Here is a 19,211-nt window from a genome sequence, read left to right on the forward strand (position 1 = left end):
TAAAAGACATCCAAGAATAGGTCAAAACTAGACTAGTGATCGAATAAATATACACATATAAAGTCTGTCTAATCCATGGGTCTCAAACTCAATTCCTGGAGGGTCACAGCTCTCCACAGTTTTGCTCCAACCCTAATAAAACAGAGCTGATCAAACTAATCAATGTGTTCCAGACCCTTTTAAACACCTTGGCTGCGTCCGAAACCGCATACTTCCATACTATATAATACGCTACAATCCGTATGCGAGCCGAGTAGTATGTCCGAATTCATAGAATTCGACAATCAGTAGGCGAGAAGTACCCGGATGACTTACTACTTCCGGCGAGATTCTGAAATGCGCATCCCATGCACGCTGCGCTATCCCATAATGCCACGTGAGAGAATTCATGAATGGAAGTGAGGCGACGCAACTGATGCAGGTAGGTCACGTGACCATGACAAAATGGCGGATGTAGTACGTCCGAATTCCATTCATACTTTTCACATTCATACTGTATAGAACATACTTTTCTAACAGCCGAGTAGTATGTTTAAATTCAAATGCAGTACCTACTGAGTAGTAGGCGGTTTCGGACGCAGCCCTTGATTATTTAGATCAGCTGTGTTTGATTAGGGTTGGAGCAAAACTGTGCAGAGCTGCGGCCCTCCAGCAACTGAGTTTGAGACCCATGGTCTAATCTGTCTATTTGACCACTATTCTAGTCTTGGGCTATTCTTAGATGTCTAATAGATTTTCACTCACAGCACAAGTTTAGCCTTGTTTTAGCGATATGTTTTGATGTCTATTGTCTATTAAACACAAAATTGTTTGCTAGGTTACGTCTGTGTCTGGAGTGAAGTGATTCCATGCTGCTTTACAGTGTAGTGCAGTGATTCTCAAACTGTGGTACGTGTACCACTTGTAGTAAGCAGGCTTCCTTCTCGTGGTTCGTGGAGGAATCTCTCCATAATTAAAGAAAAAAAAACACTTGTAACCCTTTGACGCGTACGATAACAACAATGTCGTGAGTAAATTGATTTTATAGGCACAACCTTTTATTTTATTTTATGTTTTCTAATGTTTTTAATATTTTAATATATAACATGCAGTATAAGCAGATGTAATTTCAAATTTACATTTGTAAATCAAAATCATGCATTTAAAACGCATGTTTAGATTTTAAAGATATACAAATAAGTCAAATATACAAGCAACACCTATTTCAAAATTTTTCAAAAACAATTTTTATATAAATGTGATAACATATAGCCTATATTTATGAGGTCCAAAGAACATTTCCAGGTTTTATGAATTGGCTACTTTATGTTAATGTTTTTATTTAATTACAGCAGTTTTCTTTTTACTTTTTAAGAACAGTGCCATTTTTTATTAACTTTTAAAAGCATGTTTTATTTATTTATATATATTATCCCTGTAAACACAGTGCAGAGTTAATGTTCAAACTATTTATAATTTTTAAAATGGCTGACAATAATAAATACTCCTAATAAGAAGAATTGATCTGCCATGTTTTTGAACTGTACAGTGCTCTAGCTGATTAATTAGGCCTACTACACTACTGTATTTCAATACTGTATTACTACTGTATCACTACTGTATTTCAATTCATGCTGACCCTTACCGCAATTAGATTGGATGACAACTAATAAAAAAATACACATTCTTTTACTATTCAAAAAGTCGAAACGGGTATAAAATGTATTTAGGTTGACCTTTTCAATTATACTCATCTGAACTGTACTACTGAGCCTGCACCATACGTATCATAAAGTGGAAGTTACTTTTATTAAAACATTGAGGAAGAGAGGGTTTCATCCTAAGGTTACCCATGAGTTATATGAGACTTTATTTCCCTTCTGAATGAACCATGTGCTATAATTGCCCCCTTCTTTATCTTCCCCCACAATCTGTCAGATTGCTATTCTCACCTTACACTTCCACCCTCCGTCTGAGCGTATGGAGGTGAAAATATGAGAGCAAGATTTACTCCTCACAGTCCCAGTATTCAGACAAAGCACAAAGTCTTTTTTCCCCTGTGGAAAAAGGTTCAAAAGGGCTCTAAAAAATCATCTTGCTTGTAGACCTGCATCTCACACGTGATTACAATGATGTCAGCTCCAATTAATATCTTATATGTACTCCTGCTGGCCTCGGGCAACATGATCAGAGGAAGCATATGTTGCATACTAAAGCAACTTGAGGAAAACCTTAAATGTAATGAATTATTGAATAGATTCTCAACCAAAACCTTTCTCAAAGGTTATTCACATTATGCGTTACTGGGGTTAGCATGATTTTTAAGCCATAGTTTTACAACTGAGTTAGCACTTTGTATTCAGATGCATTCACATTCATTTGAAACAAGTGGATGATGTAAAATTCAGGTGTAAACGGGGGTGAAATATATTTTGAGATTTGTCCTTTGATCACTTACAAATGCTGTTGAAAACACCTTTACAAAAAAATGCTGGATTCTAACCAATTGATTTCTTTTAGGACAACATGAAGGAGTTTTTTTTTTTTTACAAATTTAATTGAATTGAACATAAAATAATTAAGTTGGCTCAAAAAAAATCAAGATTTATGTTGTTTCAGATCATTTGTAATAAGAACAATCAGCAAAGATCATTTTTGAGTGTAATCGGATGGCTTTTTAATGTAAGTGTTCAGATTAAATGTGTGTAAACAGCCACAAAACTGACTACCTTCTGTCTGGCCACTGACATACAATTGAAGTCAGAATTATTAACCCCTCCTTGATTTTTTTTCTTCTTTTTTTTTTAAATACTTTCCAAATAATGAACAAAAAAATAAATAAATAAAAAAATTCACAGTATGTATGAAAAAAAAAAAATTTTCTGGAGAAAGTCGACTAGAATAAAAGCAGTTTTAATAAAAAAAAAAAACATTTTTAGGTCAAAATTATTGGCCTTTTTAAGCTGTACATTTTATTTATTTTATTATTTCTTTTTTTACATTTTTAAGCTATACATTTTTAAATTTTTGTTCATTTGATTTATTTAAAATACAGCTTGTAAAACTAATATTTTCTTGTCTTTTAGTAGACATATTATATGAGAGACTTGCTTTGTTTACCAAATAAGTGGATCTAATTGGATTTGCATTGGAAACATTAAATAAAACTTAAAACGGTATAATTATTACTACTGTAAAAAGCGATTCCTTGATTTTACTTAAAAAAAGAGAGTAAACTCGTTGCCTTAATTATTAAGTAAACAGTCAATGGGTTTACTAACTTCTTTAAGCAAAATCTATTTGTTTCTTTTAAGGCAACAGGCTTACTCACTTTTTGAAAGTAAAGTCAAGGAGTTGCTTTTTACAGTGGATTAAATTTTTATACTCCCAAAACCAATACGCATACATCCACAGATTCTTTACAAAATTCTCAGCAGAAATTCTAATTCTGGCCCTAATCATCAGTGGTTGGGGTAAAATAAATTAAAAAGTATTAGTTGACTTTACTAAAAATAAGTGAGTAAGCTTGTTGCTTTTAATAATTTGTATGTACAGTCAAATTTATTTGTATAATTTTTCAAATATTTCCAAATTATGTTGAACAGAGCAAAAAAAATGCTCGTGGTATTTCCTATAATATTATTTATTCTGGAGAAAGTCTTATTTGTTTTATTACAACTAGAATTAAAGCAGTTTTTTTTCAATATTATTAGCCCCCTAAGTTATATTTTTGATTGTACTGTATACAGAACAAACACTGTTATACAACAAAGTGCCTAATAAACCTAGTTAAGCCTTTTAATATGACTTTAAGCTGAATACTAGTAACTTGAAAAATGTCTTATATATATATCCGATATATAATATCAGATATTATGTATATAATATTTTTTACTGTCATCATGTCAAAGATAAAATAAATCAGTTATTAGAAATGAGTTATTAAAACTATTATGTTTAGAAATGTGTTGAAAAAAAAATCTTCTCTCCATTAAACAGAATTTGATATACAGGCAGCTAATAATTCTGACTTTAACTGTTTATGAACTATGTGCATAATTATAAAAAATAAGCTAAATAAACTAAATCAACTTGTCACCTTTGAGGCAACAGGCTTACTCACTTTTTTCATTCATTCATTTTCAATTTCATTTATTCATTCACTTTCTTTTCAGCTTAGTCCCTTTATTAATCTGTGGTCACCACCACGGAATGAACCACCAACTTATTCAGCATATGTTTTACGAAGCGGATGCCCTTCCAGCTGCAACCCATCACTGGGGAACATCCATGCACTCTCATTCACACACATACATTACGGACAATTTAGCTTACCCAATTCACCTATAACACATGTCTTTGGACTTGTGGGGGAAACCAGAGCAACAAGGAGGAAACCCACGCGAACATAGGCAGATAGTGCAAACTCCACACAGAAATGCCAACTGACCCAGCCGAGGCTCAAATCAGCAACCTTCTTGCTGTGAGGGGACAGCAATACCTACTGCACCACCACATCGCCCTTATGGACAATTTAGTTTATTCAATTCCTGTACACTTATGTCTTTGGACTGTGGGGGAAACCGGAGCACCCAGAGGAAACCTACACAAACACATGGAGACCAGGCAAACTCCACACTAAAAACACCAGTTGGCCCAGCCAGGACTCAAACCAGCGATCCTTTTGCTGTAAGGCGATAAAGATAACAGCTGAGCCCTACTGAGTGTTGCCCTACTCTCTTTTTTAAGTAAAGTAAAATAATAACTTTTTTACAGTGCACATTAGTCTTAAACAAGTTACATTTTGTTGGTCCCAGATAATTGTATGATGACACAAGCAACACCACCTTGTAACTGTCAGGTTAATTGACAGAAGTGATATATTTAAAATAAAAGACAATTGAAATTAAAACAATTTAATGAATAGGATAAAAGTTGTTAAAAGCATATAATCATTTATAATTTTTTTTGTTGTTGAATTTAAACCATGACGAAGCAGTGGTGCAGTAGGTAGTGCTGTCGCCTCACAGCAAGGTCGCTGAGTCGCTGGTTGGAGCCTCGGCTCAGTTGGTGGTACAGGTGAATTGGGTAGGCTAAATTGTCCATAGTGTAAGTGTGTGTGAATGTTTTCCAGAGATGGGTTGCAGCTAGAAGGGCATCCAGTGCGTAAAAACTTGCTGGATAAGTTGGCGTATCATTCCGCTGTGGCAACCCCGGATTAATAAAGGGACTAAGCCGACAAGAAAATGAATGAATGAATTTGAACCATGGGCTATATTAAAAAAAAAATATTTAAATTGTGATACTTTGTATTTCTGCAATACATTTTGCACTATAAATATAGTTACAGAAAATAGCCCTAAACACAATGGTAATGCAACCAACTATTTGGGCCAGGGGGGGCCAAAAATGTTCCTGGAGAGCCACCTTTCTGCAGATTTCAGTTGCTACCCATATCAAACACACCTGAACCAATTAATTAGGACCTGAACACCATGTGATAATTACAGGCAGGTGTGTTTGATATGAGTTGCATCTGAAATCTGCAGGAAGGTGGCTCTCCAGGAACAGGGTTGGCCTCTCCTGATTTAGGCAATGATTATTTAGTCTAACAATATACAAAAGACAAAGGAGTCATGTAATAAGGGTGGTGAATAAAGAAAAAACTCGCCTTTCAAAAATCAACTTCAACCTCACTGAGCAATAGTCACAGCACAATAAAGAAAATCCCAGCCAGATTATTTTTGTGTTCCCTAGAAATAGAGATCTGCGCGGGACTAAATTTTTAATCCCGTTTCCGCTAGGTTTTAGTCCGAACCCAACCGCTCCCGCTTATATTTAGCGTTTGTTGTCCCGCTGCCTGACCTACTGCTTTTTCCACCCGCTGCACCCGTTGCTGCTAACAAAACCAACAACCACCCAGTTGTACAGAATCTAGACAGCCTATAGCTGCGTCCCAAATGGCACACTATACACTATGCACTCATGCACTATGAACTTATGCACTTACACACTCAACAGGATAGTATATGTATGTAGTGTCGTCCCAAATGGCACACTAATGTGTTTTTACTAAGCGGAAATTCAAACCGTTTCTCTGATGACGTTTGACGGTTGCCAAATCAGTGAAATAACTCTCGTAGGAGAATTTTGCTTTCACTATCCAAAATAAATAGTTATTCAACATGTGCGTCCGATAGCTCCGTCCCTTCCGCTATGTAAGCAAACATGCGGTCATTGAGTGCGTGAAGTGTCCATCATTACACACTTCATTTTAGCGGCTGAATGAGTGCATCATCCGGGTAATTAAAGTGCACTTATTATTTTTAGAGTTTTCAGTGTGAACACACTACTTACACTATTTATACTACAAAATGGCGTAGAATAGTGCATAAGTATGCGATTTGGGACGCAGCTTATATAACAAGCTGTCTGTAAAAACATACAGACACACAGTACCAAGCAAGTGACACACGCTCTCTGCTATTCACACACACACATAGGCAGCACGAAGCTCTCTCTCTCTCTCATTCACACACATAGACAGCAACAAACAAGCTAAACACAGCATCACGCTCTCTCGTTCACACACATTGTTAGACCTCTCCCGTTCAATTTACACCAAAGTAACCGACCGCTCCCGCGATTTATTTGGAAATTTATTCAGGCGCCGCAAGAAATCGGTCAGATCCAGACCTTAAAAAAAAATATTCTAACTTGAACTGTATATGTTCACATACACACACACACACACACACACTGTTCCAGCTATTCATCCAGACTATACATCCCATTATGCTTTGTGGCCATTCAGACTGATTACCTGATATCAATCAAAACAATGATGCAGAGACAAACAACTGCAGATAATTCAAACTGATACACATACACACTATAAACGCAGTCTATTCTCACTTACCATTGCTCAGTCATGTACCTCTGTAGAGTGCATTACCAAGCAATTTCTTGTTTCCGGTTTGCTTTTGGGCAGGCTTCTGGATTATTGTTTGCTTACTGCCTGCCCCTGACCTTTGACTTCTCTAGTGGATTACGCTTTGAATTACCCCATTTATTAGCCGTTTGACCCTGCCTGTCTAACCATTCATTTGTTTAAACAAAGATGCATTTGGAGCTCCACCTCCGTTGTCTGCTCTCAAGGTTACAACTAATTGCAGTCATTTACATATGTCATTTTCCAGTGTATTCCCCAAATAAGGACAAAAGCTTAAATTAACTAGTTTACCAACTAGTTAGAATAAATAAACTAACTGTTGCTTGTAGCTCAGAATATTTTTGCAACTCTGTTCTACGCTGCTTTTCTTGACCAGGACTCCCTGGTAGAAGAAATGTTGTATCTCAGTTGGACATTCCTGGATATATAATTAAATGAATTAATGAATAAATAGATTTTTTTTTAAAGTAGCTAGCTTTCTGGCGAAAATCTTCAAATACATTAAATGTAGCTTTAATGTGGAAACATTTTATACTGCTTACCTCTTATTTGCTCTTTTTTAAAAGTAATTTACCTTAAACATATGTTTATCATATTATATAACCATAGTTTATCATATCAAAAATCATCATAATGTTCTAGTCTGTTGCACTTCAAATGAAACACAAGCATTTGCCAAATGTTTGTTGTTTTGCGGATTGATATAAACAATTTTATATTCCACCTATTGCAACAACAAAACCTCAACCAGGCCTCCCTGGTTGTAAATTTTGCAATAATGCACAGTACAGTTAAATCATTACCAAGAACTGTGCATTTGTTATTCAGCACATTAAAATATGAGCATCTTTAAAAAAGAAGACTGATCGATAAAATATAATTTAATTAATTTAAATATCATTAAAAAAGCACTTTTCTTCATAGGACTTTTAAATGAACATTATATTTATATAAAGTCTATTAAATTGCATATAGACCTATATAATTTGATTTTTTCTGTAGCAAACAAAAGAATATTTGAAGAAAGCTTTTGTCCATTCAGTTAATTCAGGACTGCTCAATTCTGTTCCTGAATATCTACTTTCCAGCAAAGTTCAACTCCAACCCTGAAACACACCTGAACCAATTAAACAGGCCCTGAACAGCACTTGATAATTACAGGCTTGTGTGTTTGATATGGGTTGCAACTGAAATCTACAGGAATGTAAATCTCCAAGGACAGGGTTGAGCACCCCTGAGTTAAATTCCCCAAATGTTTCTCCCTTGACTTATAATGGTTGCTTTCCATTTTTTATGATATTAAAGATGTTTAATTGAGGTTAAATGCCAAAACCTACAGAAAAAAATCTAACATTTTTAATTATTTATTTGCCTATACTTTAAGTTATATGCCAATTAGAAACAACTTTAAAGAATAATCCTACCCGTAGAAACATTCAGTAACTAAATGTGACAACTATTCATGTTTCTTGCAAATAACTTAAATAAAATTTAATAAATGATAAACTCAATCACTGTAGTGAACAAAAATCAGCCAATAAGTAAACAAATTTTTGTAAAAAAATAAATAAATTAATAAATAAATAAAGTCTGTTATCCTTCAAATTAAAGCATTTGCCGAATGTTTGTTAAATAAGCTGTTATCTTGTTATTTTGCTGTTTTTTTATGAGAAACCTTTAGGATGTTTTTAGGAGGTTAAATGACAAAACAACATTTTTATTTATTTATTTGTTTATACTTTACCAGCCAATATAAAACAACATTTGAGAAAAAAACTACCTGGAGATAATAATAATACAATATAATAATCATATTAATAATAATAATAATAATAATAATAATAATAATAATAATAATAATAATAATAATAATAATAATACAAATAGCTTTTATTCATGTGTCTTACAAATGAATTCAAATATAATATTATAAACAATAAAAAAGTTTTTATACAATACACTCAATAAATGTATTGAGTAAAATCATCCAATAAGTAAATTAATTTGATAAGGAAATATAAAAATAAAGTCTGTTGTGCTTTAAATGAAAACATTTGCTGAATGTTTGTTATATAAGCTGTTATTTTGATGAGAACCTTTTAAGATGTTTATTGGAGGTTAAATGGCAAAACAACATTTTTTGTTATTTATTTGCTTATACTTTAAGTTATGTTTTAATAGAAAACAACGTTTGAAAATAAACCTACCTGGAGAAAAATTAAATTGACAAATATGACAATTTTGTTTGTGTGACTTACAAATAACTTTAATTAAATTATAATATCCTCGTGTTGGCGTGGGTTACCTCTGTGTGCTCCGGTTTCCCCCACAGTCCAAAGACCAAGTCCAGGTGAATTGGGTTATAGCCAAATTGGCCGTATATGTGCAAATGAGTGTATGGGTGTTTCCCAGTGATGGGTTGCAGCTTTAAGGGCATCCTCTGCGAAGAACATATACTGAATAAGTCGAGGGTTCATTCCGCTGTGGCGACCCCTGATTAATAAAGGGACTAAGCCGAAAAGAAAATGAAAGAATTTATGAAGAAAATATAATAAACAAAAAAGTGTGAAATCAAATCTGCAAATAAGTCAAAACTTTTGTCTAATATTTGTTAAATAAGCTGTTATAGAAAACAACTTTTGAGAATAATCTGGACTCTGGAGAAATATTCAGTGATGTATCAAATGTGATGTATCAAATTATTAATGATTCAAATAACTTTTTTCATGTGTCTTACAAACAAATTAAATTAAATAATAATATAATAAACGATAAAACGTGTGTTTATATAACACACACACACGCTCAATAACTGCATTGAGTGAACCACCGTATAAGTAAATTAGTGAATCGACAAATAATATCTTAAACATCCACTAACAGATTAAAGATTGTAGTTGTAAACTTCGCAGGATGACAGTGTTCTGATTATGGTGTGTTTAAACCGCTATGCAAGCCATAATAAATGAAAGTCCTTATAGGCTACTGTAGTAGCGCCTCTGAGCAAGCGACTGACTGAGCGCGAGCGCGCGTCTCTCTCTCTCTCTCTCTCCAGTCTTCATTGTGATTACGCGCGTCTGGAGATACTGCTGTCTTTTTTACATCGAAAAGTTTCAAATTGACTGCAACTCCCATATCAAATTAAATGCAGCTCGCGACTTTTTCCTCGATTCCAGGACTGTATTATATGAGCAGAGACACAGCAGATGGATTGACCTCCAGCACTCAACGTGTCTTTCTGGGTGGTGCTGCTGCTTGTTTAGATGGCTTGTCTTCTGCGTAACACAGGATGCGCAGAGATGGACCACAGTGGACAGGACAACATGAGATATTTATGAAAAGTTTCCCCGAAGAAGCTGTCCTCGCCCGGATCAAGAAGGACAATGTCTGCGAATATCTCCAGCACACTTCAGCCCGCGCTCTTCACTTACAATGTTCCCGCGCTCGTGTTTGGGATATTGCTTATCATTGTTATCATCTGTGGAAACGTGCTCGTGTGCCTTAGTGTTTACAAGGAAAAAGCCCTCAAGACGACGACAAACTATTTCATCGTGAGTTTGGCTGTGGCAGATTTGATGCTGGCAGTTCTGGTTTTACCCCTGTTTGTCTATGCTGAGGTAAGTGATGTTTGACAACAAATTATGTGTCTGAGAATTATAATAGGAATACAATACGAATATAATTATTATACGAAGAAAAAAAATTACCTCATAGTTTCGTGGTAATAGTATTTTGTTATTGTAAGCAGCAAGTATTTAAAACAAGCCTTAATTTGGGCTGTCAGTAAAAATCTAATAGATGTCTAAAAATAGACCAAAACTAGACTAGTCATCAAATAAAGAGAAATGAATGACTACACAATTAAAGTCTGTCCAATCTGTTTATTTGAGTTTTGAGCTATTCTTGGATGTCTATTAGATTTTTACAGCCCAAGTTCCTTACTATAGCCAAGCTGTCTACGTTTAGATGTCTAATGGACGTCTATTAAACACAAAATTGTTTACTGGGTTGCTATTTTAGAGTCATATTTTATTAGCAGAAATAACTATTTAGAACCATCTTTATATTGTTGTCTCAATATAGGGTATTCCAGTGTATCCGTATTGGATTGTATAGGTTAGATAACTCTTTCCTTGAATATCTTTCTCATGCTGTTTTAGGCCACTTATCTCATTATCCTCAGGTTGCCACTGCATTAAATCGGTCAAGTTGTTGCCTCGTTAGGCTCATTAGGTTAGTTTGACTCATTTAGAGAATCAAGGACAGTCTGAATATCTGTGTCTAATTTGGATACCTGTAACACAACGAATTGAATTGTTAACAATATGCTAAATGCTAAGTAATAATCTGTCTTTGCAGTTCCAAGGAGGTGTTTGGTCCTTGAATGTGTCTGTCTGTGATGGACTGATGACCATGGATGTAATGCTGTGTACCGCGTCTATATTCAACCTGTGCGCAATCAGTGTGGACAGGTTTGTATTTCTTAGCATTGCTTTTCCTGAGGAAAGGCGAAATTTGCTTTGGGAGCCCTAAGGCTTTTTCTCAAGAAAGAATGCAAACTGTATAATCAGTTTTTAGCATATTAATTTGACCTAATGAGGGTTGCAGAAACAGGTCATGCTGGTTTTAAAGTTCATTATTTTAGTGCACAAGGCTATATTCATGCAAATCAATGTTTCCGCAAATACAAAAGAGAGCATTATTTGACTGTCTTTATTAAGAAAGTTGAAAAGAGCAATATACAAAAAAAAAACAATGTTATCAGCTGGTAGGCCATGACGCTAAAGTGGGTCATAGATCTGAGAAGATAGCAGAAACTAGAAAAATAACAATGCTAATTGCAAATTATTCATTCATTTATTTTCTTTTTGGCTTAGTCTCTTTATTAATAAGGGGTCGCCAAAGTGAACTGATATGAACCGCCAACTTATCCAGCGTAAGTTTTACACAGCGGATGCCCTTCCAGCCGCAACCCAACAGTGGGAAACTAATTGCAAATTATATGAATGCAATTAAACATGTAATTGTATATTGTGAAGAAGAACAGAATAACCTCTGTTATAATGTCAAAGGTAGTGTGCCTAATCTTGACACCAATTCATCGGTTGTGTAGTAGAAGGCAGATACTAAACATGGACTGCCTGTATGACATTCCCTCCTCAATTCCAAAACTATGAAAACATATAAAAAAACAAAACAAAACAAAAAAAAAAAAACATGCAAGCTATTTATTTAATGGGTTCATTTGCAATTACAAAAAAAAAAAAAAAAAAAAAAACATTTTGGTGGTGGAATTCAAAAGGGTTTTAGTACCATTACAGCTATAAAACCAACATGCAACTAAAAAACATTTTCCTATTCAGTCTTTAATTTAGAATAGTTAGAATTAATCATATTTAGAATCTATTTTTATATACTTCGTGAGTCCAAGCGATTGATTTAGTTCAAATTGCTGTTAAATAAATAATTCACCCAAAACTTGTCATCATTTACTTACTCTACTTTTTACCAAAGCTTATTGTGTTTTTTCTCTTAAAGAAAAAATATATTTTAAAGTAAGTTTAAAACTAGTTGCCATAGACTTACATTTATTGTTTATTATTATAATCTTCATCATTATGTTTCCTTTCTAATAAAATCAGTGGCTATCACTTTTAAAAATCGTTTTGAATAATATCATTTGTGTTTAACAGAAAAAAGAGAATAGGAAAAAAACCTCATGAAGATCACTTGAGGGTAAGTAAATGGTTAGTAAATTAAAATTTTTGGCTGAATTATTTCATAAAAGGTTATTAAAGAGCTCCTATTATACATTTAAAAAGGTCATATTTAGCTTTTAAGGTTCTAAAATAACAGGCTGATATGCATGCAAGGTTAAAAAACACTTTCATTGTCTTATAATATGCATTTATTTTTACCTAATTATCCCAGTGACTCCCATATGAATCGTCCAGTGATTCAATTGTTCCCAAACCCCTCCTTAGCGCAAAGCTAATCTGGGTTGATTGGACTGATGACAGCCTGTTGCCATTGATCGACAGAATTCAGCGTGAGACAGAGTAAATTACCCAGTAGGGTTGTGCCGATCGACGATAGTTGATCGCCAAAGACAACGGCAAGAGGTGAAACCTATGACGATTTTAAAGACAATATTGAGCTCATTTCTCATGAATGTAGACCTATTACATGTTTTAATTGCATTATTGAATAAAATGAGTCCCGCAGGCGAGGATAACGGCATGAACTCGAAGTCACCATCAAATCCTGTCCCGCGCCGCACTGTGGCAGAGTCTTGTTTAAAATAATTTCAGTGTCAGCGCCTATTTAGCTGTAAGAGCGTGGTAATTTGCATTGGATTGAATAATTATAAAAGATCAAACATCATGCAAATTCAGTAGGTTATTAAATAAGTGAAAAAATCAGCAGAAAGGTTATTAAATATCTTTAGATATGGTTAAATATAATAATCAAATATTATGTAGCCTATACTGTACCAAAACGTAACACTGCTGCGCCCCCATGTGATAGTATCATGAATCGGCGATCCCACAGGGGGACGATATGGGGATCTGAAAATTTCATATATTAAACCATCCCTTATGTGTGTGAGCCTATGACGGTAAAAAGGTGTGAGCCCAATGCAGAAGTGCATTAAAGCAATGCAGTTAACCCCCAAGGGATCTGAGGATGTTTTGGGGCCGTGGAGAAGTTTTGACATGCACTGACATTTGTGTTGTTTTCGGTGTCTTAAACATATTATTGTGTGTTATAACACTGTAAACAGCACAAACTCGGCTAATAACACCTAAACAACATGTTTTTATGTTTTGTTTTGTTTTTTTTGAGAAAGAAAAATGTATGCGAGGTTTTAGTGAAAAACGTTCGAGGTTACAGAAGTAACCCTTCGTTCCCCGAGGAGGGTAACGGAAGTGCCATAGAGTGGATGAAATCCACGAATGGGGAGGATTCGGATCAGAAGCCGCTTGTCTGGAGAGTATTGAACGGGCCAATGAATGAAAATAATTGGCAGCGTAAGCTTGCGCAGGTGTGCTGCATCGGCAATTATCCCAGCATATAAGCACACCTAAAGCCAGCAGACGCTATCCTTTTAAGCTGAAGAGACTTTCAAACAGCTAAGGTACAGTCATTATGGCGACGGAGTATGGCACTTCCGTTCCCCTCCTCGGGGAACGAAGGGTTACTTCTGTAACCTTGAACGTTCCCCTTCGGTTGGGGAACTTCAGTGCCACAGAGTGGATGAAATCCACGAATGTGAGAAGTATGGAAAGCGCCATAATGACTGCACCTTACCAACGCCCCCGATGAGGAGATTGTCAAGCAAGCGTGACGCACCCACATCATGGGAGGCGCGGCCCTCCAATGTGTACCTGGCCCTAATTTATCCTACTTCAACAGAAGTTTTACGGATTTAGATATAATTTTTGGGAAGTCGTGAGCATCTAGATAATTCTAGGAAAATACGACAGTACGTTGGGAAGCGTGCACTCCCGATAGGGAGGACGCTGCGGAGGCCATCCGTTACCCAAGGGGGGGATAGATGGCGGAAATTACATATGGACTAGCCCTAAAAAGGGGGAGTACGCATAGCAAAAGAGTGGTTAGCGGAGAGGGAAGACACGGGTCCACCCAGGGGGGGGACTTAAGCATGGCGGAATAAGCATATGGGATCGCCTAGTGGGGATCACACATAGCAGGCACCTATACCCAAAACGCGGGCTGACCAGCGGGCAGACCTACAACGTAGTGGGCCAGCAAGTGACTCCTCCGCTGAGTCAGTGCCGGGGGCCACGGAGGAATCTGCAGGGCTCACCTGACGGGGAACTTTACTGACAGATAAAAGGGCGCACGTATTTCCTTGTTAGGGAAAATGGCGCAGCAAGCTTGTCTCAACACCCTACCGAGTTGTCTCCTCAATCACCAAGGGGTTACCTAATACCCTTGAGGAAACCGGCTCCACTCGCAGATTGTAAAACCTTGCAAATGTGTTGGGTGTCGCCCAGCCCGCAGCTCTACAGATGTCTGTTAGAGAGGCGCCGCAAGCACGCTCCCAAGAGGATGCAACGCTCCGAGTGGAGTGTGCACGCACTCCCGGGGGCTGACCTCGACTCGAATAAGCGAGTGAAATGGCATCCACAATCCAGTGGGATAATCTTTGTTTCGATACGGCACTTCCCTGCTGCCGACCGCCATAACAGACATAGAGCTGCTCAGATGATCTAAAATTCTGAGTACGGTCCACATAAATGCGCAGAGCGCGAACTGGACAAAGTAAAGAAAGGGCTGGGTCTGCCTCCTCCGGGGGCAGCGCTTGCAGGTTCACTACCTGATCTCTAAAGGGGGTGGTAGGAACCTTGGGCACATAACCGGGGCGGGGTCTCAGGATGACGTGAGAGTAATCCGGCCCGAATTCCAGGCACGAGTCACTGACCGAAAATGCCTTCAGGTCCCCGACCCTCTTGATGGAGGCCAACGCAACCAGCAGAGCTGTCTTCGTGTCTTCGCGCTATGATAAGCGGAGATGGCGGCCACGTAAACCTTGAGAGTGGAGGGCGACAGCCTGCTGTCCAACTTCTCTTGAAGGAAAGAGAGCACAACACTAATCTGGCAATTTCGGGGGTCTTCTCTGCGAGAGACACACCATTCAGTGAATAGACTCCACTTCAGGGCGTAGGCGCGCCTCGTGGAGGGGGCTCTAGCCTGAGTGATGGTATTAACCACCGCAGTCGGTAGGTTACCTAAGTCTTCCTCGCGTCTAAGGACCACACGTGGAGGTTCCAAAGATCGGGGCGAGGGTGCCAGATGGTGCCCTGTCCCTGAGAGAGTAGGTCCTCTCTCAAAGGGATCCGCCAGGGGAGGGCCGTCGCAAGGAGTGAGAGCTCTGATATCCAGGTCCGGTTGGGCCAAAGGGGCGCAACTAGCAGAACCTGTTCCTCGTCCTCCCTGACCTTGCACAGTAACTGCACGAGCAGGCTCACTGGGGGAAACGCATACTTGCGCATGCCCCGAGGCCAGCTGTGGGCCAGTGCATCCGTGCCGAGAGAGCCCTCGGTCAGGGAAAAAAACAACTGGCAATGAGCGTTCTCGGGGGAAGCAAACAGATCGATCTGGGCCTCCCCGAATCGCGCCCATATCAGCTGAACAGACTCGGGGTGGAGTCTCCATTCTCCAGGGCGTAACAGTTGTCGTGAGAGCGCATCGGCTGCACGATTGAGCGTGCCTGGAACGTGAATGGCGCGCAGCGATTTCAGCCGCGGATGACTCCAGAGAAGCAGACGGTGGGCGAGCTGAGACATGCGGCGAGAGCGCATACCCCCCATGTGGTTGATATACGCCGCCGCTGCCATACTGTCCGTCCTGACCAGCACGTGTTGCCGCTCCAGCACTGGTAAAAAGCAGTGGAGAGCGAGGAACACTGCCAACAGCTCTAGGCGATTGATATGCCAATGCAACTGGGCACCCTTTCACAGGCCCGCAGCCGCATGCCCGCGACACACGGCCCCCCAACCCGTGTTGGAAGCATCTTTTGAAACAACAACATGGCTGGACGCCTGTCCTAGAGGCACACCGGCCTGTAGGAACGAGGGGTCGTTCCAAGGGCTGAGGGCGCGGCGACACAGCGCAGTAACAGAGACCCGGTGTGTGCCCGCGTGCCATGCGCGTCTGGGGACCCGATCGTGAAGCCAGTGCTGAAGTGGTCTCATATGGAGCAATCCGAGCGGTGTGACGGCGGCTGCGGATGCCATATGCCCCAGGAGCCTCTGAAAGAACTTCAGTGGGACCACTAGTTTGCTGTCGAGCTCCCTCAGACAGTTCAGCAACAGGCGAGCGCGTTCCTCGGAGAGGTGCGCTACCATGGTGATCGAGTCCAGCTCCATCCCGAGAAAAGAGATCCTCTGCACGGGGGAGAGTTTGCTTTTTTCTCGGTTGACCTGAAGCCCCAGTAGGCGGAGATGCCGAAGCACCTTGTCCCTGTGCATAATCAATTGCTTCCGCGAGTGGGCTAAAATCAGCCAGTCGTCGAGTTAATTGAGTATGCGGATGCCCGCGAGCCGAAGGGGCGCTAGGGCACCCTCCGCGAGTTTGGTGAAGACCCGCGGAGACAGAGAGAGCCCGAAGGGGAGGACCTTGTACTGCTACACTCGACCCTCGAACGAAAACCGCAGAAATTGGCGGTGGTGTGGAAGACTGGAGACATGGAAATACGCGTCCTTCAGGTCTATGGCTGCAAACCAATCCTGAGGACGAACGCATTGGAGAATGCGCCTCTGCGTGAGCATTCTGAACGGCAGCCTGTGCAGACAGCAGTTCAAAACGCGCAGATCTAGGATTGGCCGTGACCCACCGCTCTTTTTGGCTGTAAAACCCACTCTCCAACTCGGCTGGAGTAACCGGCTCGATTGCACCCTTCGCCAGGAGGACAGCAATCTCCTCTCGCAAGACAGGGGCGGACAGGGGGTTGACCCTGGAGAAATACACGCCCGTAAACTTGGGGGGCCGTTTCGCGAACTGAATCGCGTAACCGAGTCTGATTGTGCGTATGAGCCACCGCGAGGGGCTGGGCCACGCTAACCAGGCAGGCAGAGCCCTCGCTAATGGAGTCATCGCTACAATCGCTGACGTACCAGCGGTGGGGCAGCGCGGAGTGGGTGTGCTGATCCGGGAAGCACGAGGGTCCCGCGGAAGAGCTGGAGGAGAGCGATTCGCTCTGGCTCCGCACCCTGACTTCGGAGAGGGGGCTGGAGGGCTGAGGGAAGGGAGACCGTTCCCCCAGCACTCGTGAGCCACTGGCGAAGCACGTAGAATCTGCGAGCCGGAAGGCAGCACGTCCCGGACTGGCAGAACTCGTGCAGTCACATCCGGGGAAGGGGAAAAGTGCTCTTATACTGATGTTTTGTATAAGAGGGGCCCCGAAAGAGCAAGTTTCCTCTTCTCCGGATGGCCTGTCTCAGGGACGCTTCGCGGTCCGTTTAACGGACTTAACGGCGCCCTGGGCAGGGGGGGCTGCCTGCTTTCGAGGTGTACGCCGCGCCCGCTTGGCTGGAGGCGCAGGCGGGGGCGGGGCAGCACTCGTTGGCGGGCGCCCTCGGCGAGGAACAGCGGAGGTGGATGGCTCGGTGGGCGGAGCGGGCTTACATTGCCCATGACATTGCTTATGACATTGCCCATCGCATCCGACTGCTCTTTCACCGCCTTGAATTCCTGGGTGAATTCACCGACAGTGTCGCCGAACAGGCTAGCCTGGGATATGGGCGAGTCAAGAAAGCGAACTTTGTCAACATCGCGCATATCGGCCAGGTTTAGCCAGAGGTGGCGTTCCTGAACCACAAGTGTGGACATCGTCCTCCCCAGCGCACACGCGCCGGACTTAGTAGTCCGAAGAGCATAGTCGGTCGCGGTGCGCAGCTCATGTAATAAGCTTGGGTTGGACCCACCCTCGTGCAGCTCGGCCAGCGCCTGCGCTTGGTAGCGCTGGTAGGTGGCCATCGCGTGCAAAGCAGAAGCAGCCTGGGCCGCAGCCTTATAAGCTCTGGCTCCGAGGGAGGCAGACAACCTACAGGCTTTGGACGGGAGGCGGGGCAAACCCCGCCACGTAGAGGCGCCGCGCGGACAAAGATTGACCGCAATAGCGCGCTCCACTGACGGGATCGCCTCATACCCCCTGGCAGCTTTGCCGTCAAGGGCGGTGAGGGCGGAGGTACACGCAGCAAGGGCAGAGAAAGGTGCCCTCCAAGACTGCGTGAGCCTACTGTGCACTTCCGGGAAGAAAGGGACGAGAGGCTTCGAAGGCTTCGCCTTCTGGTCCTCTACGTAGCACCCATCTAGTCGGTCCGGCCGCGGAGCTGGGGGATAAACCATCTCCAACCCCACGGCCGAAGCAGCCCGGGAAAGCACGGCTAACATGTCCGCTTCAGGATTCGATTTGACAGCGCTCACCTGCCCGGAGGGGGCGAGCGGGTCCGGATCTTCGTCGGACAGTGAAAGCCCACCCTCCGATGCCGCGGAGGACATCTGATCTCCGGTGTCAGCGAGTGTGAGAGCTACCATCTGGTTAGACGGATCACTCCCACTACCCGAAGCTTGGATGGAGCGCCGTGAGGAGCGAGAGGTCCGCGAGCCCGTGGGCGGCGGATTATCTCCTGCTGGAACCCTCAGATCTGCCCGAGCGCCCGCTACTTTTTTAGGACAGGAGGCAACTGGGGTGGCTCGCTCTCTTGTGAAAGTTAGCCGTGATCTTAGCTGTGCAACAGTCATGGCATCG

General features: G+C 41.1%; 2 protein-coding genes across 3 annotated transcripts in view; one reads left to right on the forward strand and one right to left on the reverse strand.

Moving 5' to 3' along the window:
- The window catches only part of LOC147843209 (uncharacterized), a 527,423-nt gene that overhangs the window by 15,294 nt on the left and 492,918 nt on the right, over positions 1–19,211 (reverse strand). The gene's annotated exons all lie outside the window — the stretch shown is intronic.
- drd4b (dopamine receptor D4b) overlaps positions 9,807–19,211 on the forward strand; it is a 43,765-nt gene continuing 34,360 nt past the window's right edge. The window contains exons 1-2 of one of the 2 annotated variants that reach the window (XR_015494726.1): positions 9,807–10,548; positions 11,291–11,403. Coding sequence is in view for 1 of the 2 variants with exons in the window: in NM_001012618.1 (NP_001012636.1) it covers positions 10,315–10,548; positions 11,291–11,403 (347 nt within the window). In the remaining variant the exon portion in view is untranslated. The remainder of the gene's footprint in view (positions 10,549–11,290; positions 11,404–19,211) is intronic. The other variant, NM_001012618.1, reaches the window with a different exon arrangement.

Source organism: Danio rerio, chromosome 7, assembly GCF_052040795.2.
Source record: "Danio rerio strain M-AB ecotype USA chromosome 7, GRCz13ab, whole genome shotgun sequence".
NCBI lineage: Eukaryota > Metazoa > Chordata > Actinopteri > Cypriniformes > Danionidae > Danio > Danio rerio.